The sequence below is a fragment of the Gopherus evgoodei genome, chromosome 19, assembly GCF_007399415.2.
Source record: "Gopherus evgoodei ecotype Sinaloan lineage chromosome 19, rGopEvg1_v1.p, whole genome shotgun sequence".
Taxonomy (NCBI): domain Eukaryota; kingdom Metazoa; phylum Chordata; order Testudines; family Testudinidae; genus Gopherus; species Gopherus evgoodei.
Window position 1 is genome coordinate 21,524,522 of NC_044340.1, and position 27,306 is coordinate 21,551,827.

Genomic DNA, 27,306 nt, shown 5'->3' on the forward strand with positions numbered 1-27,306 from the left:
AGGTTTCTATTGTGTAAGGCGTCCCGAGCTAAGGTTAGGGTACCAAAGGGTAAGGCACTTGAAGTTAGGGTTAGGATTTCTATGGATAGGGCACTTGATTCTAGGGGTAGGGTTCCTAGGCTAGAGCACCTGGAGCTGGGTTAGGGTTCCTATGGATAGGGCTTCCCGTCCTAGGGTTAGGGTTTCTATGGGTAGGGCACTTGGAGCTAGAGTTAGGGTTCCTATAGGTGGGGCTTCCCACGCTAGGGTTAGGGTTCCTAAGGGTAGGGCACTTGGTGCTAGGGTTAGGGTTCCTATGGGAAGGGCGTCCCGTCCTAAGGTTAGGGTTCCTAAGGGTATGGCATTTGGTGCTAGGGTTAGGATTCCGATGGGTTTGGCTTGCGGCCCAAAAGTTAGGGTACCTATCGGTAGGACACTTGGAGCCAGGGTTAGGGTTCCTATGAGTAGGGCACCCCACACTAGGGTAACGGTTCCTAAGGCCAGGGCACTTGGAGCTAGGTTTAGAGTTCCTATGGATACAGCTTGCCGTCCTAAGTTTAGGGTACCTAAGGGTAGGGTGCTTGGAGCTAGGGTAAGGGTTCGTATGGGTAGGGCTTACCGTCCAAGGGTTAAGGATCATAACGGTAGGGCACTTGGAGCTAGGGTTAGGGTTTCTATGGATAGGGCTTCCCGCCCTAGGACTAGAGTTCCTAAGGGTACGGCACTTGGAGCTACGGTTATGGTTCCCATGGGTAGGGCTTCGTACCCTAGTGTTAGGGTTCCTAAGTGTAGGGAACTTGGTGCTAGGGTTAGGGTTCCTATGGGTAGGGCACTTTGAGCTAGGGCTAGGATTCCTATGGGTATGGCTTTCCGCCCTAAGGTTAGGGTACCTAACGGTAGGTTTCTTAGAGCTAGGGTTAGGGTTCATATGTGTAGGGCTTACCGCCCTAGAGTTAGGGTTCCTAAGGTTAGGGCACTTGGAGCTGTGGTTTGGGTTCCTATGGGTAGGGCTTCCTGCCCTAGGGTTAGGGTTCATATGGGAAGGGCACCCCGCCCTAGGGTTAGGGTTCCTATGGGTAGGGCACTTGGAGCTAGGGTTAGGGTTCCTAAGGAAAGGGGAATTGGATCTAGCGTTAGTGTTCCAATGGGTAGGGCTTCCTCTCCTAAAGTTAGGGCACCTAAGGGTCGGGCACTTGGAGCTAGAGTTTGGGGTCCTATGCGAGGGGCACTTGGAGCAAGGGTTAGGGATCCTATGGGTGGGGCACTTAGAGCTAGGATTAGGGGTCCTATGGGTAGGGCTTCCCCCCCTAAGGTTAGGGTACCTAAGGGTAGGTCACTTGGAGCTAGGTTTAGGGTTTCTAAGGGTAGGGCATTTGGAGCTAGGATTACGATTCTTATGAGTACGGCTTCCCACCTTAGGATTAGGGTTTCTATGGGAAGGGCACTTGGAGCTGTGGTTTGGGTTCCTATGGGTAAGACTTCCTGCCCTAGGGTTAGGGTTCCTAAGGGTAGGGCACTTGGAGGTAGGGTTAGGGTACCTATAGGTAGGACACTGGGATCGAGCATTAGGGTTCCTATGGGTTGGGCTTCCCCCCCTAAGGTTAGGGTGTCTAAGGGTCGGGCACTTGGAGGTAGGGTTAGGGTTCCTATGGGAAGGGCACCCCGCCCTAGGGTTAGGGTTCCTATGGGTAGGGCACTTGGAGCTAGTGTTAGGGTTCCTATGGGTAGGGCTTCCTCTCCTAAAGTTAGGGCACCTAAGGGTCGGGCACTTGGAGGTAGGGTTAGGGTTCCTATGGGTACAGCTTGCCACCCGAAGGTTCGGGTACCTAAGGGTAGAGCACTTCGAGCTAGGGTTAGGGTTGCTACGGATACGGTACTTGGAGCTAGGCTTAGGGTTCCTATGGGTAGGGAACTTGGACCTAGGGTTAGGGTTCCTGTGGGTAGGGCACATGGCTCTAGCTTTAGTTTTCCAATGAGTAAGTCATGCCGTCCTAAGGTTGGGGTACCTAAGGGTAGGGCACTTGGAGCTAGGGTTAGCCTTCCTATGGGCAGGGCACTTGGAGCTAGGGTTAGGGTTCCTAAGGGTAGGGCACTTGGAGCTAGGGTTAGGGTTCCTGTAGGTAGTCTTCTTGCCGTAGGGTTAGGGTTCATAAGGGTAGGACATCTGGAGCTACGGTTAGGGTTTCTATGGATAGGGCTTCCCGCCTCAGGTTTAGAGTTCCTAAGAGTAGGGCACTTGGAGCTAAGGTTAGGGTTCCTATGGGAAGGGCACTTGGAGCTAGTGTTAGGGTTTCTATGGGTAGGGCTTCTCGCCCTAGGGTTAAGGTTACTAAGGGTAGGGTTCTTGGAGCTAGGGTTAGAGTTCCTATGGGAAGGGCACCCTGCCCTTGGGTTAGGGTTCCTATGGATAGGGCACTTGGAGCTAGGGTTAGGGTTCCTGTGGGTAGGGCTTCCCGCCATAGAGTTAGCGTTTGTAAGGGTAGGGCTCATGGAGCTAGGATTTAGGTTCCTGTGGATAGGACACTTGGAGCTAGGGTTAAGGTTCCTATGGGTAAGGCTTCGCGCCCTAGGGTTAGAGTTCCTAAGGGTAGGGCACTTGGAGCTAGAGTTAGGGGTCCTATGGGGAGGGCTTCCCGCCCTAGCGTTAGGGTTCCTAAGGGTAGGGCACTTGGAGCTAGTGCTGGTTCGTAAGAGTAGAGCACTTGGAGCTAGGGTTAGGGTTCCTATGGATAGGGCTTCCCGCCCTAGGGTTAGGATTCCTATGGGTAGGGCTTCCTGCCCTAGGGTTAGGGTTCCTAAGGGTAGGGCACTTGGAGCTAGGGTTAGGGTTCCCAAGGATACGGCTTCCCACCCTCGGGTTAAGGTTACTAAGGGTAGGGCTCTTGGAGCTAGGGTTAGGGTTCCTATGGGTAGGGCGCCCCGCCCTAGGGTTAGGGCTCCTAAGGGTAGGGCATCCCACCCTAGGGTTAGGGTTCCTATGGATAGGGCACTTGGAGCTAGGGTTAGGGTTCCTATGGGTAGGGCTTCCCACTCTAGGGTTAGGGTTTCTATGGAAAGGGCACTTGGAGCTAGGGTTTGTGTTCCTATGAGTAGGGCTTCCAGCCCAGGTTAGGGTTCCTATGGGTAGGGCTTCTCGCCCTAGGGTTAGAGTTCCTATGGGTAGGGCACTTGGAGCTAGCATTAGGGTTCAGCTTCACGCCCTAAGGTTAGGGTTCCTAAGGGTAGGGCACTTGGAGCTAGGGTTAGGGTTCCTATGAGTAGGGCACTGGAGCTACGGTTAGGGTTCCTATGGGTAGGGCTTCCCACTCTAGGGTTAGGGTTTCTATGGGTAGGGCACTTGGAGCTAGGCTTAGGGTTCCTATGGGTAGGACACTTGGAGCTAGCATTAGGGTTCGGCTTCCCGCCCTAAGGTTAGCGTTCCTAAGAGCAGGGCACTTGGAACTAGGGTTAGGGTTCCTATGGGTAGGGCACGCAGGCCTAGGGTTAGGATTCCTATGGGTAGGGCAGTTGGAGCTAGGGTTAGGCTTCCTATGGGTAAGGCACTTGGAGCTAGGGTTAGGTTTCCTATGGGTAGGTCTTCCCACCCTAGGGTTAGAGTTCCTAGGGGTAGGGCACTTGGAGCTAGGGTTAGGGTTCCTATGGGTAGGGCTTTCAGCCCTAGGGTTAAGGTTAGTAAGAGTAGGGCTCTTGGAGCTAGGGTTAGGGTTCCTATGGGTAGGGCTTCCTGCCCTAGGGTTAGGGTTCCTAAGGATAGGGCAGTTGGAGCTAGGGTTACGTTTCCTATGGGAAGGGCACTTGGAGCTAGGGTTAGGGTTTCTAAGGGTAGGGCACTTGGAGCTAGGGTTAGGGTTCCTATGGGTAGGGCTTCCCACCCTAGCATTAGGGTTCCTAAGGTTAGGGCCGGCTTTAGGAAGTGCGGGGCCTAATTCAAACAGTTTCAACGGGGCGCTGGCATTAATGACCAAAAAAAAAAAAAAAAAGTAAAAAAAACACATGGGGATTGTATTCACCGGGCGATGCTCTCAGTCTTTGGCGGCGGGTCCTTCACTCGCTCCAGGTCTTCAGCGGCACTGAAGGACCCACTGCCAAAGTGTCGCCCAAGACCCAGAGTAAACGAAGGACCCAACACTGAAGTGCCATCTAAGACCTGGAGAGAGTGAAGGACCCGCCGCTGAAGTGCCTGCTGAAGACCCAAAGCACCGCCAGGTAAGTAAAAATTAAAAAGGCACCTCTAGCCAGGGAAGGGATTCTCACTGGGCACGGGACCCAATTCGGGGGAATTGGTGGAATTGGCCTAAAGCCAACCCTGCTGAACACTATCTCTGCCCCCAGGCGGCCCATTTGCCCTGGACCTGTGGTGCTACCCTGGGCCCTTCCCAGTGATTGGACTCACCACCTGAGTACTGTTTTCTGGCATATGTAGCCAGTCCACTTTGGTCACGTTCCAGTCCCCTGGCACCAGGCTTTGGAATAAACATTCCAGCAGGACAGAGTCCCCTAGGCGAGCCTTCAGCTCGGGGCGAGTGATGACCAGGCCAGCCAACACCCCACCATTCTCTGCAGGCACCAAGGAAGAAAGAGGGATGAGCCTGGAACTGAAGAATCCAGCATGGTGCAGAGAATAGCAGTGCTACCTAGATCCACCTGGGCCTGCCAGGGGCCTGCTGATCCTTGAGACATCCCTTCCAACCCAAAGAAACCAAACCCCCCCACACACATCCAGCCTGGCAGACCCTGCTCCGTTCACACAGGCAGGGCCCTCCCCCACCCTCCGACTGCCCAAAATGTTCAGCCCCTGAACCAGCTCCTTCACAAAACACCAAGACACGAGGAGCCAGGGCAGCTTCTTCCTGCCAGAGGGAGGGTCCATGCAGCTGTTCCACTGCCAGAACCAGCCCTGGGGCCAAGTGTCCCCAGACTGCTGGTAGAGTCACAGAGCCTCCCGACCGTGACATCAGAGCCAGCAGAGCGGGCTTTCCTTCTCTGCTCTCCCAGCAGCACCGGCGAGGGAGCCCTCGGACCAGGTCAGTGGAGGTGAGGGGCATTTTGAAGGCCTAGAAGCAACGTCACATGCAGACCCACTGCTTTCCACACGTCACAGCTTGTTACGCCCAGACTGGGGCCTTGTCCCTCCACAGCCTGAAGCCAGGGTGATGTCGTGATGGGCTGCTGCTAACCTGGCCTCTGGGCGGTGGGCAGAGCTGAGGGTCAAATGCTAGGTCTGCTATTGCCCCCCCTTATGGGCATGGTCTCCCCTAGGGCCATGCTTCCTATTCACGCCTCGTACCCTCCATGGCAGGGGCCAGTGGTGCAGCCAAGACAAGCTAAATGCTTCTGGCCCAGCCATTCCTCAGGACAGGGTCATGGCTGTGAGCCCCTAGCACTGCTGCCCTGGCACCACAACAGGGGAAGATCCCTTTTACCAAGTCCTAGGGGTGGAGGGCTTGTCAAAAACTGCACCCCAAGATTCACACTGGGCTTGTGCCAGCTGAGACAGGACAAGGCCGCTTCGCTCTGCTCCACAGCGGCAGCCTTAGCGCTGCCAGTCCAGATGTTCTGGCTAAGAAGGGCAGTGCAGCCCCACAGTGCCAGTTCTCCCAGCAGGGGAATCCCGGCCTCACTTCCTGTTGGTGGAGGCACATCTGCACGGAATAGGAAGTGGGGGAACGCTCCTCACACAAACCCCAGCTATGGTGCTCTTTTGAAGCAGAAGGCTCTGGCTCCTCATGAATGGTTTTCGTGTATCACTGCCTATCACCAGAGTATCTGAGCACTCGCACTCTAACGCAGTTCCCCTCTCAGCCCCCCGGGGCGGCAGGGCAGGGCTATTATCTCCATTGTGCAGATGGGAAACTGACACAGAGACTAAGTGACTGACCCAAGATCACATAGGAAGTCTGTGGCAGAGCAGGGATTTGACCCCAGGTCCCTTGGTCTTAAACTAGTGCCTTGACCACCGGACTGGCCTTGCATCCTTGTGGGGAGGGTCATTCCAGCACCCTCAGGCTGGCATAGCACCGGGGCATGGGCTGCATTTAGTGCGTGAATGTCAGTTCTCACAGCCCTTCCCTTTCCTTCCCCACCCCTGGCCCTGAAGCAATGACCCAGTGTCACGGAGTGTGGGGGAGTCCGGCCCTGCACCCCTCTTCCTGGGACCCACAGTGACTCTTAGCCAGCCAGTAAAACAGAAGGTTTATTGGACAACAGGAACACAGGTTACAGCAGGGCTTGCAGGCACAGTCAGGACCCCTCCCTCGAGTCCTTCTGGGCTTTCAGGGTGCTTGGATCCTAGCTAGGATACCCTGAATTCCGCCCACACAGCCCCAAGCCCAAACTCAAACTGCTTCCCTCCTGCCACTCCCTTCCTTTGTTCCCCTTCCCGGGCCAAGGTGTTGACCTTTCCCCTCCCTTACCTAGCTCAGGTTACAGGCGCTGGCATCGTCCATCCCCTAAAGTCCTCCCCTGCTCTCCCACTCCCCACACAGACGGTCCCTACTGCATCACACCCAGCTGGCTGTGTCCACGGCTTGTTTGCACAAGCAGTGACACAGCTATTGCTCAGGAGGCTGCTGGAGAACCCTGGCAGAGGAAACGAATAGAACTGCGTCCACGTGTCCTGGTCTACACTGGCACAAAGCGCAAGCTGGAGATGTGACTTGCCCCAGGCCACGCTGACTCAGCAGCAGGCCAAGAAGAGTTCCAGGCTCCCAAACCCATGAGCTCCCTCACAGTGGGTGGCCTAGGCTCTGAAATCCACTGTCATGAGCTGAACACTTCGGTAACGTCTTGTGGAGGAGGGATGGTGGGTCTCTAAGCAAAGGGAGGGGAAAGCAGGCAGTGTTTCCAGGGATGCAGGCAAGGGAGGCAAAAGCAGGATCTCTGCTTACCCAGTGACATCAGTATCCACATGAGAGTCAGGGCAGGTACCATTCTCATTTCGCTCTAAAAAGGGGAGAGAGAAGTTAACACAGGCTGCATGGGGCCCTGCTCTCCCCAGGGGATGCACAGCACCTTAGTCACAGCCTTGGCCCAAGCTTTAAACAAGATGCACACCCAAACCATGGCAAAACAAGGGCCAGGTGGCAGGGGACTTTCTGGTGACTGTGCTATTGCGTTGGTACAAACTCCCTTCAGGTAACAGGCAGGGCTGGAGTCAACCCTAGTGAAACCCCAGAGAACAGAGCTCCCACCTTCAGGGAGCAGTTCCCTCCATCACTGTCCAGTAATTATGTCACACTCACATGCATTTCTATCTCCCACAAGAAGGTGATTCAGAGATGGACTGGGTTGCTGGACTGATAATTCCTTTGCTTACACTGAGATGGATTTGACCTATACTCCCTCAGAGCCTCAGGGTTTTGGTTTAATCAATCCATCCAGTCCTGGCCATTACAACACTCTTTGAAAACCAAGAGGCAGCTGTCTGATAACATTTCTGGTTTGAGACAACTCTGAGCTACGTGAAGGGGAAGTTGACGCGAGCTCATGCTCTGGTTTAAAAATTTCCTTTTGTGTAATCAACTGTGAGCTTGGTTTGAGGCCTAAGGTTTCTGTAGAAATGGGAGGTGGTTAGGTTGGGTTCATTCACAGATGCTGAGGCAGGCGATAGGAAGTAAGTGTTTATGCTGATATTAACAATCCAGATGCCTTAATCTTCAGACAATCTCCCTGTGAAAGTGCGCTCTGGAAAAGTCTGAGCCCCCCTCAGGGCAGTCAGATCATACAGTAGCACCTTTAGCCACTAGCAACAAGGGCTGGATTTCAAAGAGTGGAAACCTCTACAAGAAGAGCTGCTTTTGGGATACTTGCAATGTCCCATTTTTCACTAAATGAATAAAAAATTGTAATAATAACTGAAAGTTTGTTCCAGCTGCATTTCTGCACCAGACAGAATTAGCTCTGTATTTACAGCAACAAATCAGTGGAAGAACCATTCAGTGTGACACTGTGTTCCAAGCAAAGCGAAAAGCTGAATGAATGCAGGTATACTCAGAGCTGTGCTTTTGCTCAGCATCTGATGATCAACTCTTTAAGAACAAGAAGTTCTTGGGAAAAAATCCTCCAGTCTGAAATACACAAGTGTCACTGCTGAATCCAAAGCTGGCAATAGGAAGAGTAGAAAACTATACACATACAACACAAGCACAGTCTTTTGTGAGAGAATTTTGTTACTCTAAAAACTGTCACCACTAAATCATCCTGTTTTTTATTTAGAAACTCTTCTGCCTTTCTGTCTGTCTCTCATTCCTGCAGCCCTGGAGAAGCCAGTGCCCCTAAAACAAATTTCAATACAATTTTGAGAAGGGGTTTATCAATCCCCAAGAAACAAGGATGATAATGAAAAGGAGCTAGAGTAAACCTGCCTCGTGCAGTTGGTTCAAAGTAAAATCATATTTATTCCTGACCACTCTGAGAATGAAAATCACTGCTTTCAGCACTGGCGCAGTAGGAAGCAATGAGTGACCAGTCTAGGGTATTTAGATGGCAAGTTCCATGAGGCAGAGACTGTCTCCTTTGTGCTCTGCAGAGCTGAACACCCAAACAACAGTAAACAGTGAAAATGGATGGCACACACCTGGGGATGTAAGAGTGTGCTGGCTGGATGCATGTACTATGGAATGGTCTGAAATGATAAAATGTTGGGATATTATAAAACCAGTTGGGAGAGGAAAATTCCACACCAAGTCTGGGGATCCTCACTACAAAGGATTTCATCTCTTCTCACAGACAGATAGGGCTGCAGATTTCTTTTCCTCGTGCAATTGCAGTTGCACAGCTCTGTGGAAACTGATAAAGCCCCTGCAACTCCCGGAATGGAATCCAGAGCCATCACCAGCTGCCATGGATGCAAATTTATTTTTGAGATTGAGAAATGAAGACTTTCCAAGCTGCTCGAGTGCTTGGCTAAATACAATGGTATAAAATGGACCCTGCCTTACATTGCCCTCTGTGTTTGTAGAATCAAAGTCCAGCTAGCAGTAGCAAGGACCTCTGTAATTCTCCTTGCTTGTGCTTGTCAGTAAAGAAATGTTTGTAAAAACAATTAAGTATTTAGAATCTGCCCATTACAGTTCTGCCTGAAAGGTCTAGCCTGCACTCAGGGCTTGCTTGGAGCATATGTTGTACATACGTATGATAAACAAAGCAAAGCTCCATGGACACAGCTCCAAAATCCCTGGCTGCAGCATTCCCAGGGCAGGCTGGTCAAGCTCCTCCTAATTCTCATGTGGGGCTAGATTGTCAGAACAGCATTTCCAGTTAGGCACTTAAATAGGGGGCAAGATTCCATAAGTCCTCACTATCCAGCCGCTCCTATCATGACACGTATGGCCAGAGTTTCAAAACATCTCAGCACCTCACAGGCCCCCAACCACTGAGTTCACTGGAGAATCTGACTCTTAGCATCACCAAATCCTCCATGTGTTTATCATCTTATTACTCAGAGTCCCATCACTGACTCACTTTAAGTATTTCCGCAAAGCATATCTGGCAGCAGGTGCTCGGTGTGTTGCAAGTGACAATGGAGTTAGCTCATTGAGGTTCTGTCAAGTATATTATGACACTAAGATATCACCATCCTTCCATGGTATAATTGTCCCTTGCGAGAACCGTAACTCAATGGATTTGGAACCAACAGTGCCCTTCTGTTCCCCTGCTATTGAGCATTGGGAGCTTTCAGTGGCTAGGTAGCTGAGCTCAGAGCATTTAAACATTCCCCAGCTCTGCTCTCAGAAAGAAAATGAATACAAATTATTCAGACACTCACCAGAGTTTGCAGCAGACCTCCAGCTTCTCACGCGAAGTGTTCTCTGCTGACTAATTCACAGACCTACAGAGCCTCTACAATGGCCTAAGCGAATCAGATGCTTGAGGCTGCACGTGCAGGATTTACAACGTAGTCTGTTTCAGATCTTTCATTTGTCCCATTCGCAGGGAGATGGTCGCTTTACATTAAAAGGGGAAGGTGCTAACAATCAGAAGGCAGACAGGGTTTTGGTGAACAAAGAAGAAGAGGATTGTAGAAAGATACTTGTAGATACACACGGCACTCACATTACCATGGGAAAAGCTGCTAATCACAGACTTAGAAGGTGCCTGAACCCCAAACTTTTAATCACAACAGACCGCTCCAATCAAATCTACTATACATGTCCTCCTAAATGGGGTCACAGAGTCTCAAAATTCAGCTCCCTGGCCTTCCCTCACTCTTAGCCTGAGCTCCTGGGACAAAGTAAGTTATAAAATAACCAGCTCAAGGAGGGATGAGGCTCAGAACCCCAACGCATACGGTCACTGTAGGAGTAGTATAGCCCAGCTTATGTCTTTGTGCCAAGAAGCCGCTATTTAAATGCTAGCTTTTATGAAGTCATGTGTTTGATGTCATGCCACTAACTTTACTGTTTGGATTCTGAATGGAAAGGCAGGATACTTGGCATACAGAGTTATCTGCTCTGTTGACAATTACCTTCCCCACCGTAACTCCCAATTTCAACAGCATTGTCATCAGGGTCCTAGCAAGGAGCCAACTGTGGTCACTCAATTAGGGGGAACTGCAAAGAATGGGGCAGACAATCCGCATAAAGCAGGTGGATATTCCAAAACTTAGATTTACCAAGCCAGCACAAACCAGATTCTTTATTACCTTACTGGTTACTCAGAAGTTCACACAACACAGTTCCCTCAGGCCTCCATCCAGGTACATATGTTAAGTATGGTAAACATTTCTGTAAATCTTATTTCCTCATATAAAAAAAAGGGGTCTACCAATCCCAAAGGATGGGACACACTACCTCCCAGGTTAATGAATATTCCAAATCTTACCCAAATACATGCTACAGCCCATTCTTATTAATTAAACTAAACTTTATTAAAAAAGAGAGAAATCTAGTTAGAAGTTCAATATGCATACAGACATGAGCTCAATTCACTGAGGTTCAGATTCATAGCAGAGATGGTGAGCTTTGAAGCTGCAAAGAGTTCTTTCAGAAATAGTTCACAGATTATAGTTCAATGTCCAAATATGATATTCGGGGCATACCAGCACAATTTGGACCTCAATCTTGTGCCTCAAACTTCCCCTGATGAAGCCTAAGCAGATCTGAGATGACAGAATCAGGACCTAAGGATCTTTATACAATTTCATGTCTTTTGACAAGTTGGAGTTCAAAAGATAATTAGCATGACTTTGAAGGAGGTCCGTCACCAGTACTTAGCTGTAGAATTAACATAAGGCCATTTGCTTGTTCCTCCACCATTCACAGATTATTTTCTATACATTTCAAAGAGATGAACACAGAGATATCCTGTGTTTACAATTTATTTAAATGATAGGATGTTCTTTTGACTTCTGAACTATCAGAGTACAGCAGAGACAGGGACTGTTGATTACATCTTGATCCTACTTATACATATGTAAATACATAAAAACACAAACATTATCTCCCCACCTGTCTTTTGAGTCATTTATTTTGCAGGATTTTTAACCCTTTCTGGCCATGCGTCGCAAGCATATATCCTGCTTCACTTCTTTCCCTACACGGATGCTGTTACACTGCTGGTGTGATCCATCCAGAGCTGGATTTCCACATAGCTGACCAAGTAAAAGCCAAATTTTACTCTGACACACATTCTAAATTCAGAGCAAAGCCACGAGCTTCCGGAAGTTAGTATCACTTTGTACCAGCATAATCGAGCACAGGATTTGCCACTGTTTGTAAATGCTTTGGCCTCCCTTGGAGTGAAAAGTTCTGTAGAAACCTGAGGTTATTTCTGCAAAGCACTGAGCAGTTAGCTACTGCCCAGACCATAAAACCAGTTCCCTCTAACCTGCCAGTAACTTTTGGCTTCGACAGTCACTGCGTCACCAGTAAGTGCAAACTTATAAAAACCCTTTAGCTGTGGAAGGGGAAAATTCTTATCATTGTGCGTTGTGGTCAAGACAGCTACCAGCAGTCGGCCCTGAATACCATGTTTCTATTAAAGAGACAGCCTCTGGACTAGACAGTCAGATTCATATGGCACTACAGCTTACATCCCATTGATAGGACACATAGCACCATGCTGACAATGAGACACCCATGCCAGAGTTTGTGGATGGGGATTGGAGTATGTGGTCTCTCTTCTATTTAAATCTGCTCCCGCGCACATTTCCCATCATAGCATGAATCTTTCTTAAGCTCAGAGCGATCAGTCAGGCCAGATAGTTTCACAAGCTCCTCTTAAAACCCAGCCACGTGTCTGCCTATTTCTAGCCAAAGAAAGAAAAACGTGGCCTGGAATGAAACAAAATGATATCTTGGCCATGACACAGCAGCGCATCTACAGCAAAAGGGATCAGCCAGCTAATGCCACATGGAGAAAGCAAGTGGGATAGCGGTGATGAATGTCATTGCTTCCCCTCTCCTCTCTCTTCTTTATTGGGCAGGGTTGGTGAAAGATACTCCACCCCTTGCAGACCACGGGGCAGCAGTTAGATGGCCAGCCTGCTGGCAGCTTCGTAATTCCCCATTCAGCACTTGCACACGTAAAAGTTCAAACTCACTCCTGGAGTTACAGCAAGTTTTGAGCTGCAGGGTATTATGGCAACTCTGCCAGGCCCCAGCCCAGCGGGTCATAGCAGGTGGGACAAGGCTCTTTACAACACTCTCATTTAACGGGAGACTGGGATCTTTACACCTGCCTGCTGTTGTGTAAATGCAGGCAATCAGAGGCACAGGAGGACTGCCAGAACGAGGCAAGCTACTTTTCAGTCGAAAAACAAAGACTGGACTAGGACAAGATACAACTCTGTAACACTGTAACTCTGGTAACACTCCCAGACTTGCACAGAAGCAGAAGGGGCACCCAGAAACTTAAGAGTTGCAAAGGCAACATCAGAGTTGTGTTCTGCGGTGCAGTCCCTGCAGAGGGGAAGCACGCAGGAAGACTCCTGCCTCTGTTGGTCAGTCTGGGAGCTGTACTGGGAATCCCATGAAGCTACAGAATGGACTTCCTGAGATGGCAGTAAGTTTTAAGTATTGCTCAGCCGGTCCTGGAAACATAAGAATACCGAGCCTCGTATGTTATCCACACTGCTCCTTGTCCCACAGGACTCTACTGCTCACTACACAGACAGGTCAGAACTAAAACAGGAGACAATACTTTGAGCATAGCACCTCTGTCCTCACAATATTTATTGTTGGAGCTGTGAGTGGAGGAAAAGTCAGGAGAATTTTCTCCCCTTGAAGTGTTGAGTGATTACCCAGCCAAGCAGCCCTCCCTCTGTAATGTGCTTTAGTATTTGCTAATACACTGATGCACTGTACACCTCATTCTGCAACTTCAGAGCCTCTCGGTAGCTTCCTCTATCCGCCCATGAATCTCACACGACTCGCTAGACACCTCCTGGCCTGTCTATGATGAAGGCAGTTACACATGGAGGCATTTCACTGTATGGACCAGTGAAACTCTCTGCACCATTCTCCCCCACTCTCAGCTCCGTAACACTTGTAGAAGAGAAAATACAGTGTGTCACATGTGACAGCTAACAATGTTCAGTTCATGCAGATGCTGTCTGCCTTGCTCAGCACAACAGAGTCAGCCACTGCAGCATTAGTAATGGCCAGTTTTGCCATTTTGAAGCCCACTCAGCAGAATTTTGTTGAGCTGCTTTCTCAACGTCTGAGCCTATGAAAAGGGGAGGAATTGGGTGGTTTTTACAATAGAGCCCAAAGGGTTCTTCCCCTAGACATTGCCCTGAGATGATGGTCCAGGCAGACAGAGCGGGGGGCACCCTAGCCACTATTTGCCATTATTAGAGGGGAAAGGGCAGCAAATTAGTCACACTTCATTGTTTACAAAGAACTTCATTCTAGGCACAGAATTATCTGGGGCCGCAGACTGCTGGGTAATGAAGATTCAAAGCAAATAATACCAGGGTTTCATTACAATGCAGCTGGCAGCTTTTTAAAACTAACTGAAAGGATGGGAGGCACAAGCTGGGTATCTCATCATTATAAGGCAGGTGATACCAGGAAGCAATGAAAAAGCAGCAAACTCCTTTTAGCCCACACTCAGATATGTCCTTTGCCCAGTGGGCCAAATCCAGCCCTCAGTCATGCTGGTGTAACACTTCAGCAAGGATGCACCAGTGTAACACAAGACACTTTCACTAGATGTGTTTCAAGACCACCTACTTAAAGCACTACCTCTCCCTCCTAACCAGCCTGTGCTTTAGATAATTTAAACTTAAGGCAACTGGAAGACAGCCATGTGATATAGGGAACAATCCGACAGATACAAACTCTACACCAGAGAATGTGCTGAGTCAATGGTTAGGAGAGAATGAGTTTGTTTAACTGGAAGCACTGTGGTTTCATTAAATTGAAAGCTATATTTCAGGTTCATCTGCCTCTGCCTTAAGATATTGCCAAGTGGGTTTTGCATACAAGAGACTTACTTTTTTTCAATAAATAACAAGATTTTAAAATCATCATTCCTATGGCTGAATAATGGTTGATTCTCTCATCTCAGAATTCTTCTCCCAACGCGCCAAGAGCCACTGGGTATCCAGGGATTCTTGTGGCCTTCTGGAAGGGATTTTCAATACTGCACATTCTCCCTTCATTTGCAGCTTTGGCCTTCCATCAGTACGGTTCCTCATCATCTGTGTCCTGGACAGAAAGCATTGGGAGAGCGAGATTATGCATGAAGACCTGAAACAATTCAGATGCTCAGCCCAGACATGAGTTGGGCCAGTTCAGACAAGAGATTAAGTGTTTCCCAGAAGCTGCTCATTTTGAAAAGGCCAGCAGTCCTGCCAAGTCTGCAGTCCAATCCTTCTGGCATGTCACTGAGGAGCCCAGTTACACTGGCACTGCAAGAAATTCACGTGGAGCAGGTTTAAGAGGAATAACAGCCAAACCTTAAGCACAAGGCACCTGCCACACCAACCCCCGAACACTCCCTTCCTTTGAAAGCACCACTCCCTACAGAGAACTGACCCAGAACAGCTCAAGCAGCCATTTCCTTCCTGTAAAATCTCCACACGAGACTGGAGAGCCCCCAGCCTGGTGCATTTAAAAGAAAAGCACGTGCACTCAGCATGCCTGCGAACAGGCTTGTGGGCAGCCACACAGCACTGTTAATGCATCTAAATCCTACTGCTAAAGTCTGCCTCTGCTCCTAGCAACCCCATGCCTTCAGATCCTCAATATCTCACCTTAGTGACCATGATAATCAGGCACTCTCACCTTATGGTGACCTCAGGTCATTGCTCTGACAGAATAAGAGACACGAACAAACACCTCCACTGGTTTCCCACCCCTTTCATGATCCAAGTCCAAGCAGCTTCCTTGGTTTTGCTGTGTGCAACTGATTTTACAACTGAAAATATTTTTATGATGTATTTAAAGATGAAAAGAAAAACACGTCACAGCAGCGCCACATGCTGCTACATCAGCATCACTGAGACAAGGCTCCTCCTAGAGTGCTAAATATTCCATTGTCAGCGAAGAACAATGTCTCAAATGACTGACGAAACATTCAACATGAAATTAACAGGATTAAATCAACCTAACTAAACTTTACTGAGCGATCAGAGGAAACTATCAGATTAATCCTTCCTTGTTTTAAAACTCTACACATTTGATCCCATCTGTCTCTATTCCTTTGCCTGCTGCCTCCAGCAAATACCATCTGCTTCAGTTCAGTCCCTGCCCACAATCTCACCACTGTGTGCGAGGGAACCTTCTCTACTACTTCATCCATCATCTGCAATAGCCTCCATCTCCCACATCAACACCAACTTTTTTCAAAAAACAAAAACTTTCTGCTTTCTTCCCATGTGCCCCTGGTTTGACTCATGGTAAGTGAAGCAGATTAGGCAACTACATGAGACAGAGACATGGCAGTGAGGGTTGTAGGTTTATTCCCCAGCCCTGTAGCACACTGGGAAGGACATGATGAGAATGCTCCCTCTAATCACGCACATCAGGGTACATGTACTGGGATGTAACGTGCCTTTGGCTGTGCTTGTTCAATGCAGCACGGGGAAGCTTGGATATGCTTTCCAACAAGGCAAGTGCAGAGGGTGGAAGGAGAGTTTAGACATTCCAGTACAGTAAGTTTAACACCAAAGCCACTTCAGGTGCTAGAAGAGGTTGGTGATGGGGTGACAGCAGGTGAACAGAAATAGAAGAAATAGAAGCACAGAAATTAGAGAGTTTAAACAGGGTTCTGTTGTGACCAGAACAGCATGAGTATGGAGATTTCTAGTCAAAAATACCCAAGCTAACTCAAGTCTCCATGCTACCACCTTTGGAAGAAAGTAAAATGCAGGTATGCGTTTCTGTCTCCAGCCTCTCCCTCTCCGCACTGCTTTCCCAGCAGAGACAGCCTACTAACCCTGCTCCACCTTTGGAGTAAAGAGACTCACCACAGTCTCTGCAGCTGAGTGAGTTAAGAGGTTAACACACTGGCTTTTCCCCACTGGAAACCTGGTGTTTGATCTGGATTAAGTCTCATGTGAAATGAATTTGGTGGGTCTCAAGCTAATCACACGCACCCAATAATACAGCACTTTCTACCCAAAAAGACCAGACATGGAAAGCACTAAGAGGCATCAGCTGAGCTCTGTGAGGAGCTCACACCGAGCTCTTGGGCACTATCCCTGGCTATAGCTACTGCTCTCAGCCCTCACTCCTATGAGAGCTAACAACGATACAAACACTTACAAGAAGGTTTACTTGCACTTACCACACACTGCAAACACCACGTGCCCATCCTCCCCAGGCAGGTGCCCTGCTCAGTGTCCTCAGGCCTGCAGAAAGAGCAGTGTTAGGTCAACGTGTCTCCCGCTCATGCTCCAATACAGCCCCGAGACTGGGACTGTTTTCTAACACACAGGTCACTTTCCCAGTCCCTTTCACTAATTCATCAGAAATGCCTTCTCTGTAATTACGTTTTAACAAGCAAAGCGGAAGACCAGAATGTTAGGCTCCTTATTTCAAAGGTTTGGCCATTTGATTTAGGTTTGCCATGCAAACTCCTCCAGCTGTCTTTTCATCACACTATTAACCACAGAAATTTCGGTTTGGCTGGAAAATTTCAGCAGCTATTAACCAAAATATTTTAGTTAAAAAGATTGTGAATTTAATTCTGACTTGACATCCCAGAAGAACAAAGTGGTGTATTTACAAGGGAGCCAGTTAACATTAGAATAGTGGGGTTTTGTGATACAGACATTTGGACTGAGACCCTCCACAGGGCTTACTGACCTGGACTGGATTAAGTCTGGCGATGGAGGTGAAAGGCTCTCTATCCCAACAACAGTGTAGCTCAACTGCCCCACAAAGAGGATGTACGGCACGCATTTCACTCAGTTACATTCCCACAAGGTGTTTTCAGAGACTGACTACCAACTGACTTGTGCTCATTGACAATGAAGTCTCACTGACAGAACCCCAGATGTTGTGGGTTATGAGATGTGGAGGACAGAAAAAACCCACCCACAACCCCAGACCAGAGGAGAAATGGGGATTAGGTTCAATGTAAAACTTACTTATCAGAGACTTCAATGGATGATTTCTTATAGCCAGATTTTTTTCTATGCTTTAGGACTCCAAATTTCCTTCCCATCCTCACCAGCAGCAGAATGACCACAATGGCAGAGGGGAGGAACACTAAGATGGACAGCAACACTGCTGAAGTTAGCTGGAAAGAAAAGCCTGCAGGAGAGACAGAGAGAATAGCAGTAGAATATGGCTTTGTTTCATCTCTATAGCAAATATTAATCCAGCACACAGCATCCAGGCCATTTTTATAAAAAGCACAGGGCTTGCTGGGGTTAAAGGAACTTGTGACAAAGTCCTGTCAGGGAACTCAAATTCAGAACAAGACTCCTCCCATGGAGGGGAGGACAAAAATTAAATCTATCTGGCTGCAGTGAAGGAGCACAACTTAGGCTATGTCTACAATGGCAACTGAATGACAAAACTTTTGTCTTTCAGAGGTGTTAAAAAAAAACAACACATCCCCGAAAGACAAAAGTTTTGCCAATGACAAGCACTGGTGTGAACAGCACTTTTCTGCAGACAAAGCTAACCCTGTTCAGTGGGATTAGAAGTTTTTTGTCAGCCGGAGAGCAAAAAAACAGCAGGTACACGGTGTGACTTTTAGCAGCCCAGCTGTAGCAACACAATTGCTGTGTAAAAGCTGTGTAGTGTAGACCTAGCCTGAGAGCAGCACATTCAAAGCTAAGTGAGAGGGGATCACATCAAACTGATGGACACACCCAATCTGGAAGCCCAGGGACTGCTCTTTCATACAGGGTAGATGAGGCATTTGTCTAAGGGTATGGCTACATTTGGAATTTCAAAGCGCTGCCCCAGCAGCGCTGCGGGAGCACTGCCGTGGCAGCGCTTTGAAGTGTGAGTGTAGTCAGAGCGGCAGCGCTGGGAGAGAGCTCTCCCAGCGCTGCATGTAAACCACATCCCTTACGGGTGTAGCGTGCAGCGCTGGGAGCCGCGCTCCCAGCGATGCTGCCCTGAATACACTGACGCTTTACAGCACTGTATCTTGCAGCGCTCAGGGGGGTGTTTTTTCACACCCCAGTTGCAGCGCTGTAAAGTGTGAGTGTAGCCAAGGCCTAAGGCAGCTATTCGTTAATGTCTGTGAAATGTCAAGTCATTGTTAAGATATCAGCTCCCAGCAATGCTATCTGATTAATGCTGTACCCTCTTAGGTGGGAACCCGGGACTGCCAATCTTGCGTACTGAGCCTCTGCTCAGGGACGCCCATCACCTCCTGTTCCACTATACATGAGCTGACCCCCAGTGAAGTTTGGGATGATCTGAACTCCTAAAACAGACACCAGAGTAGATGCCTGCTCTTAGGAAAATGCTGTTGGCATCTTCTGTCTCTATGCAGGACAGACACAACCTTAAGTTTTCACCAAAAGCACACACACCAAACCTCATGGATCTCAATTTATCTAACTGGAAAGGAGAGGGGCTGAGCTGATGCCCTGGTTGCATTTAAACCTGTAGTTCAAGGAAAGCTAGACACTAGATCTGGTGCTTAGACTCCAAAGATTTCTGGCAAAACAGGAATTCACTCATGATAAATATATAGGGAGAATATTGCCATGCTAGAGACTTACCCCTGTGTGTGACTGTCAGCTTGGTCTGGGGGATGTTGTGGTGCACATCTGGGGGATTCTTCACGGCACAGGTGAACGTCCCATTGTCATTCATCATCGGGTTTTGGATAGCAATGGAGGCATCACCCTTGGCAACATTCCCAACCCATGAAATTCTGTCTCTGAATGTTCCCACTACAGCTGGGTATGCAATAGACTGATAATGAAAAATCTGAAGGGGGAAGACAATAATTGTTCCAGTAAGTCATTCTCCAAAAAAGAGAGAGAAAAAAACTCCTTTAGGAAAGTAACGGAATGAGAAAGAACCACCCTTTCACAGGCATCCCACCTCAGATACACCAAGGGCTCACAAACCTACAACACTGGGCACCATTGCATCAGCTTTTCGGATCTTTTTTATATTTTTACCAAGGGGGAAAAAGAGGGTGGAAATGCATGTCAGGGTCTCCCCGAGGATCTCCCTTCTTGCCCACCAGTCTCCAGGGCTCGCATCACAGTCACCATCATCTTTCTGGCCATGGAGGATCTAAGACAGAAGAGGTTGCTCTGGTGCAGCGGCTCTCGACCTGCAGCCCGCTTACAGCCCAATCAGCACACAGCTGTGGCCCATGTAACAGCCTCAGGGCCGTACAAGTAATATATAGTGTGTGTGGATGTGGCTCACATAACACACAGAAAGCTGCATATGCGGCCCACAACGGTAAATAGGTTGAGAACCACTGCTCTGGAGGTTAGGGTACTATCCTGCGACTATGTGACCGTGGGCAAGTCGCTTAGTTATTCTCTGCCTCAGTTTCCTATCTATCAAGGAGGGATAATAGCACATCACTGCCTCCCGGGGGTGTTGTGGGTATAAATACATTAAGACTGTGAGACACTATGGTAATACCTTAGACAGACAGCTTTTCAAGATAATCAGTCAAAGCAACAAGGTGGGTGAGGTAATCTTTTACTGAACCAACTGTCAGTGGTGAGAGACACAAGCTTTCGAGCCACATAGAGCTCTTCTGCAGGTCACAGCTACAAATACACCACATGCAATCAGTTCCTTGGTCATCTGGCAGTGCCAGTCCGGAATTGTAGTGTTCCCTCCCCAGCTCCCTGTAAAAGCACTGGAACCCTGTCACAGGCATGGCATAACTGAATGCTGCAGCTCAGCAGATCTGACTTTAGTTCACAAAATAGTGTTAACTTCCCTTCAGTTCACTCCTGCTAGCTGGCAACAGGGGACTTACCAGAGCCTATTTCACACAGACACCACCACTTCCTTCCAGCTGCAACCTACCATTCCCAGGAGCTCAACCTCAGCTGAGCAGAGGAAATCGCTGATGATTTACACAGAGAATGAGCCATTTATGAATGTATTTTACATCTATGCACCTGTGACTGGATTTCATACCACTGCCAACAACAACTGGTAAGAGCCCATAAATCCTTTAGGACCATCTGTCATCATCAGTGCCTGCAGACTGGCTCTCCACACACACCACTGCCACTCTAAGATAAATTATACCTGCATTCTGCCATATGGCAAAGCTGCCACGGTATGTTCTGCATGGGGAGCTTTCCAAACCACGTGATCCCCAGTGCATTTATATGGATGTCTAGTTTGCAATGGGACAGTCATCTCTCAGGGTTATAATACTTTGCATTTACATGGTACCATTCAGCCCAAAGGATTTTAAAGAAATTCAACCTATGTATATACAGCAGCACTGAAATGTAGCCACCCCTGGAGTGGAGGGTGACAACCGAAGAGCTCACCACACAGCAGAAAAGCACACTGACACGAACACTGACTTTTTACACAAAATGCCACAGGATCTTCAACCTTCCCACAGAGTTCTGCCAGCTGCAAGAAAAATTCTTTGGGACACTCTCTGCAAGCACTTACTGTCTCCATACGACCACCTGTGAGGGGCTGGTAAGTCCAGTCTACAGTCAGCTTCTGAGTTATGGGAGAGAAGGATCTGAATGTGCATTTCAGGGTAACCTGCTCATCAACAAAAGCTTGTACTTCAGGATCCACGTTAATTTCCAATGAAAGAGCATTGCAGACACCTGATGAAACAAGCCCCAAAGAGAAAGATTAGATGGGAATTTTTGTAAGGGACACAAGTGAGATAGCAAAGCCACCCCAGTGAAGAACTGGGGTGAGGGATAGCTCAGTGGTTTGAGCATTGGCCTGCTAAACCCAGGGTTTGAGCTCAGGCCTTGAGGGGGCCACTTAAGGATCTGGGGCAAAAATTGGTCCTGCTAGTGAAGGCAGGGGGCTGGACTCGATGACCTTTTGAGGTCCCTTCCAGTTCTAGGAGATTGGTATATCTCCAATTATTACTTTATATAACTGATGGCTGTCTGAATCTGTACATACATCTATCTCATCCCTTGAACCCACCCAACTCCAAGAAATGCAGGGAATGCAGACACGGGGATTCCTCTAATGGTGGCAGGAATTCAGCACTGTTTCATGTTTAGCTCACAAACAGGGTATTTGTTTGGAGGTCACTGCCAAAGTCCTCCATTACCCAGTTACGGGGACAAACAAGTCCAAGAGTAGGCAATCGAACACAACTAGACCAGAGAGAAGGTCAAAAGAGCCAACTTCAGAGCTCTTCTTCTCATTAATAAATCAACATACAGTCCCTCTCTGAAGTTCTGTTCTGCGTTTGCTCATGCCTGTCTTCTTTATTTTGTAAGTTCTTTGGTGCTGAAAACATGCTTCTTTTTAAGTTTGTAAAGTGCTATATAAGTTTATGGCATTACAGAAGCGTTGTGCAGTAATAAATACAAAATACAGAGACTTGAAAACAAATTACAGTATTTTTTCCACAAATGTAAACAAGTCTTAGCCCAACTGCCTAACTGTAGAGCGAAGGAAGGTGGGAAAAAGTCACAACTGTCAAGAATTGTAGCCAGGGTCTCACAAAGTCTGATGGGGAAAAACCACTGGCCAGTGAGTTTATCAAAGGACTCAAAAAGGGATTTGTTTCATCATCATAAAAACATAGTAAGAAGATAAGAATGGCCATACTGGCTCAGACTGATGGTCCATGCAGCCCAGTATCCTGTCTTCTGACAGTGGCCAATGCCAGGTACTTCAGAGGGAATGAACAGAACAAGCCATCATCAAGTGATCCATTCCCCGTCCTCTACTCCCAGATTTAGCACTCAGAGGCTAGGGACACTCAGAGCACAGGGTTGCATCCCTGACCATCCAGGCTAATAGCCATCGATGGACCTATCCTCCATGAATTTATCTAGTTCTTTTTTTAATCCTCTTATATTTTTGGCAACATTCCCAGTGATGAGTTCCACAGGGTGACTGTTGTGTGAAGTAGTAACGAGTCATCAGAAGACACTAAAAATTAACACTTACACCATATAGTACTTTTCATGCAAACATCTCTAAGAGCTTTACAAAGGTGAATGGGAATCACTCGGCACAGTTTACAGATGAGGAAACTGAGGCCCAGACAGGTGAAGTGATTTGCCCAAACAAGCCATTGACAGAGTCAAGGATTGAACCCAGATGGCCTGACTCCCATTCTAGCGCTCCCCAACCCCATATCCATTTCTATTGCTACAAATACCTCTAAATGATGGAGTGTCTAGAGCAAGGGCCCAAACACAGGCATCAGGGGAGGCTCTGCTCCCTAGACAAAGTCTGGACATTTCAACGGCCCTTATGCACCATTTCAAATGCTAAGACTGCACCTGATGCAAGGCCCTCACTCCCCGCCACCTACTGCTGATGGATCCGAGCTGGAAACTGGTGTGTTCGGGTGACTCAGAAAGCTTGCTGGGGTGCAGCTGGGTCACTGTTACTCAATCACTTCTGGGACACCCCATCTGAAGCTACTTACACTCCCCACCCCAAATGTCTCCCTCTTCTCTTTAACTGCCCCCAAACCCTCTCTGTCCATAAAACACTGGGGGGGGGGACTAGTCACACCCTCCACCAAAACAGAACCCCCTAAAACAGCTCCCCTAAAAGTACAAACCACAGACATACCCTCCATCAGCTGCCCCTAAACATTCTGCCAACCCCACATATAATCCTCTTTCAATTAATCCCACAGACACATCCCTCCCTAATTCCTGCATCCCTCAACCAAACCTCCTTCTTCATCTGTCCCACCAGTCCGGCCCCTGCCCCCATGTCTGGTCTTTCCACCTCCAACCTGGACCACCAGATACACACCCAACCCCACAGGTCACCATGGCCCTCCATCCACAACCCCCAGTCCTACAGACCTCCCCAGTTCCACCCCATCATCCCCAATCTCACAGACTCACTCCTGGTCCCCCGACTCCTCATCCACCCCCCAACACCCCCAATCCCACAAAGTCACCCTCAGTTCCTCTGGACCCTCATCCACCCCCAGCCCCACTGAGTCACCCCCAGTTCCCCAGGGTCCCATCAGCCCTACAGTCACCCCCAGTTCCCCAATCACCCCCCAACCCCACAGAGTCACCCCCAGATCCCCAATCACCCCCAACCCCAGAATCACCCACACTTCCCTATGGCACCAATCACCTGCAACCTCACAGACCCACCCCCAGTTCCTCTGGGCCCCCATCTACCCCCAGCCCCTCAGTCCCCTCCAGCTCCCCAAATCACCCCCCAGTGCCTCTGGACCCCCATCCACCCCCAGCCCCACCCCCAGTTCCCTATGGCCCCACAGCCCCACCCCCAGTTCCCCATAGCCCCCATACACCCCCAGTTCCCTATGGCCCCACAGCCCCACCCCCAGTTCCCCATAGCCCCCATCCACCCCCAGTTCCCTATGGCCCCACAGCCCCACCCCCAGTTCCCCAATAACCCCCATCCACCCCCAGTTCCCTATGGCCCCACAGCCCCACCCCCAGTTCCCCATAGCCCCCATCCACCCCCAGTTCCCTATGGCCCCACAGCCCCACCCCCAGTTCCCCATAGCCCCCATCCACCCCCAGTTCCCTATGGCCCCACGGCCCCACAGCCCCACCCCAGTTCCCCATAGCCCCCATCCACCCCCAGTTCCCTATGGCCCCACAGCCCCACCCCAGTTCCCCATAGCCCCCATCCACCCCCAGTTCCCTATGGCCCCACAGCCCCACCCCCAGTTCCCCATAGCCCCCATCCACCCCCAGTTCCCTATGGCCCCACAGCCCCACCCCCAGTTCCCCATAGCCCCCATCCACCCCCAGTTCCCTATGGCCCCACAGCCCCACCCCCAGTTCCCTATGGCCCCACAGCCCCACCCCCAGTTCCCCATAGCCCCACAGCCCCACCCCCAGTTCCCCATAGCCCCCATCCACCCCCAGTTCCCTATGGCCCCACAGCCCCACCCCCAGTTCCCCAATAACCCCCATCCACCCCCAGTTCCCTATGGCCCCACAGCCCCACCCCCAGTTCCCCATAGCCCCCATCCACCCCCAGTTCCCTATGGCCCCACAGCCCCACCCCAGTTCCCCATAGCCCCCATCCACCCCCAGTTCCCTATGGCCCCACAGCCCCACCCCCAGTTCCCCATAGCCCCCATCCACCCCCAGTTCCCTATGGCCCCACAGCCCCACCCCCAGTACCCCATAGCCCCCATCCACCCCCAGTTCCCTATGGCCCCACAGCCCCACCCCCAGTTCCCAATAACCCCCATCCACTCCCAGTTCCCTATGGCCCCACAGCCCCACCCCCAGTTCCCCAATAACCCCCATCCACCCCCAGTTCCCTATGGCCCCACAGCCCCACCCCCAGTTCCCCATAGCCCCCATCCACCCCCAGTTCCCTATGGCCCCACAGCCCCACCCCAGTTCCCCATAGCCCCCATCCACCCCCAGTTCCCTATGGCCCCACAGCCCCGCTCCCAGTTCCCCATAGCCCCCATCCACCCCCAGTTCCCTATGGCCCCACAGCCCCACCCCCAGTTCCCTATGGCCCCACAGCCCCGCTCCCAGTTCCCCATAGCCCCCATCCACCCCCAGTTCCCTATGGCCCCACAGCCCCACCCCCAGTTCCCCAATAACCCCCATCCACCCCCACTTCCCTATGGCCCCACAGCCCCACCCCAGTTCCCCATAGCCCCCATCCACCCCCAGTTCCCTATGGCCCCACAGCCCCGCTCCCAGTTCCCCATAGCCCCCATCCACCCCCAGTTCCCTATGGCCCCACAGCCCCACCCCCAGTTCCCTATGGCCCCACAGCCCCACCCCAGTTCCCCATAGCCCCCATCCACCCCCAGTTCCCTATGGCCCCACAGCCCCGCTCCCAGTTCCCCATAGCCCCCATCCACCCCCAGTTCCCTATGGCCCCACAGCCCCACCCCCAGTTCCCTATGGCCCCACAGCCCCGCTCCCAGTTCCCCATAGCCCCCATCCACCCCCAGTTCCCTATGGCCCCACAGCCCCACCCCCAGTTCCCCAATAACCCCCATCCACCCCCACTTCCCTATGGCCCCACAGCCCCACAGCCCCACCCCCAGCCCCCATCCACCCCCAGTTCCCTATGGCCCCACAGCCCCACCCCCAGCCCCCCCCAGCCCCAGCCCCGGTCCTCCTGCCCCAGCCCCGCAGACACCCCCCGGGCCGGAAGCTGAGGCCTCGACCCCGGCCCGCGCTCACCGTACAGAAGCAGGAGGCCGCCAGCCGCCCAGCCCCGCATCCCGGCAGCCGCTCGCGGTGCTTACGGCGCAGCCAGCACGGGCCTACCTGGCGGAAGGGAGGGCAAGGCCCAGGTGAGGCCAAACCGGAAGTTAGGCGCCCCGAAGGGCCGGGCGTGCAGACCCAAGATGGCCGCCCAGGGGGTTTCCATGGCAACGGGCCTGGCCCCAGCTCTGGCGCCTCCTTACCCAGCACCGGCTCTTTGCGGGGGGGGCAGCAGCACCAGCCACGTGCAAGCCCCCGATAGTGCTGCCCAGGGGCTCCCTCCCCCCAGCAGGACATCGTCACGCCTCGGGGCATGTGCGCAGACACCCAGAGCTGGTCCCTGGTAGAGACTGGGGCCAGCTGCCCCCAGCCAAGTAGCCTGAAGTTCGGGGCGGCGGGGGGACATCTCCAGACGTAACACAACATTGCCTCACAACATCATTGTCCAGTGCCATGCCGTTAAATCCCCAGCCCCCAGCCCCACGCCATGAGGTCTTTGTGCTGTACACAATCATTATGTTGCAACCAAAGCTTCTCGTTCAGTGACTTAGCTCTGGTCTACACTACAGGGCTCGGTCGAATTTAGCCGGGTTAGGTCAATTTTATAATGAACGCAGCTACACAAGCAACCCCGTTCCATCGACCTAACAGGCAATTAAAATCGACTTCTGTACTCCTCCCCAGCAAGGGGAGTAGCGCTAAAATCGACCTTGCTGGGTCGAATTTGGGATCGTGCAGACGCAAATCGACTGTATTGGCCTCCAGGAGCTATCCCAGAGTGCTCCATTGTGATCGCTCTGGACAGCACTTTGAACTTCGATGGACTAGCCAGGTACCCAGGAAAAGCCCCGGGAACTTTTTAATTTAGTTTCCTGTTTGGTCAGCGTGGCGAACTCAGCAGCACAGGTGACCATGCAGTCCCCCCAGGATCTTAGAGCATAGAATGTCTCTACACTCCCCCTATCATCTCCCTCCCTGAGGTTATTGCAGATTAGAAGGCAAAAAAATGTACTTGCGCTGACATGTTTTCCGAGCTCATCCAGTCCTCCCACACTGATAGGGCACAGCTTAATGCACGGAGGCATTCAGTGGCAGAGGCCAGGAAAGAATTAAGTGAGCGCGAAGAGCAGAGGCAGGACACAATGCTGAGGCCAATGGACGTGATGAAGCATCTGTTGCGGGGAGCAAACGGGCATGAAGAAGCGTCTGTTGGAGCTGCAGGAAAGCCAACAAGAGCACAGACCCCTGCTGTATAAGCACCTACTCTCTTCCCCATGTTCCACAGCCTCCTCACCCAGACACCCAAGAACACGGGCGGGGGGAGGCTCTGGGTACCCAGCCACTCCACTCCAGAGGATGGCCCAAGCAACAGAAGGCTGTCATTCAAGCAGTTTAATTTTTAGTGTGGCTACAATAACCAATGTGGCATTGGCCTTCCCTCCTCTCCCACCCCACCCGGGCTACCTTGTCCACTATCTCATTTTTTTTTAATTAATAAAGAAAGAATGCATGGTTTCAAAACAATAGTTACTTTATTTTGAAGGGGGAGGGTAGTTGGCTTACAG

The 27,306-nt window shown here is 50.5% G+C and overlaps 2 protein-coding genes across 5 annotated transcripts in view; both read right to left on the bottom strand.

Annotated features, from left to right (window-relative positions):
* Positions 1–14,505, bottom strand: part of LOC115637157 (junctional adhesion molecule-like) — a 27,119-nt gene extending 12,614 nt beyond the window's left edge. The window contains exons 1-4 of one of the 3 annotated variants that reach the window (XM_030538122.1): positions 14,417–14,498; positions 9,746–9,946; positions 6,867–6,921; positions 4,373–4,536 (exon numbers count right to left, since the gene is read on the bottom strand). In XM_030538122.1, coding sequence (XP_030393982.1) covers positions 4,373–4,536; positions 6,867–6,915 — 213 coding nt within the window. In that variant the 5' untranslated portion in view covers positions 6,916–6,921; positions 9,746–9,946; positions 14,417–14,498. Of the gene's footprint in view, positions 1–4,372; positions 4,537–6,866; positions 6,922–9,745; positions 9,947–14,416 lie in introns of all 3 variants that reach the window. The other 2 variants (XM_030538124.1, XM_030538123.1) reach the window with 2 other exon arrangements.
* Positions 10,822–25,922, bottom strand: LOC115637158 (myelin protein zero-like protein 3). 2 transcript variants are annotated; one of them, XM_030538126.1, is made up of 6 exons: positions 25,805–25,922; positions 21,012–21,178; positions 19,118–19,328; positions 17,519–17,684; positions 16,714–16,777; positions 10,822–14,630 (listed from the first exon to the last, which is right to left on the bottom strand). In XM_030538126.1, the coding sequence occupies exons 1-6, from the start codon at positions 25,905–25,907 to the stop codon at positions 14,604–14,606; spliced, it is 738 nt and encodes a 245-aa protein (XP_030393986.1). In that variant the 5' UTR covers positions 25,908–25,922; the 3' UTR covers positions 10,822–14,603. The 2 variants fall into 2 exon arrangements, with proteins under 2 accessions (XP_030393986.1, XP_030393987.1); XM_030538127.1 differs by having other exon boundaries at positions 25,718–25,883.
* Positions 25,923–27,306: the final 1,384 nt, after the last annotated feature.

Bases quoted from the DNA above. Each gene is read 5' to 3' on its own strand.
- LOC115637158 (XM_030538126.1), bottom strand. From the start codon at position 25,907: ATGGAAACCCCCTGGGCGGCCATCTTGGGTCTGCACGCCCGGCCCTTC. The intron at 19,329-21,011 runs GTAAGTGCTTGC...TTCCCCCTTCAG, and splicing joins CAGGTGGTCGTATGGAGACA to ATTTTTCATTATCAGTCTAT. The intron at 14,631-16,713 runs GTAAGTGCAAGT...CTTTCTGTCCAG, and splicing joins CGTGGTGTTTGCAGTGTGTG to GACACAGATGATGAGGAACC.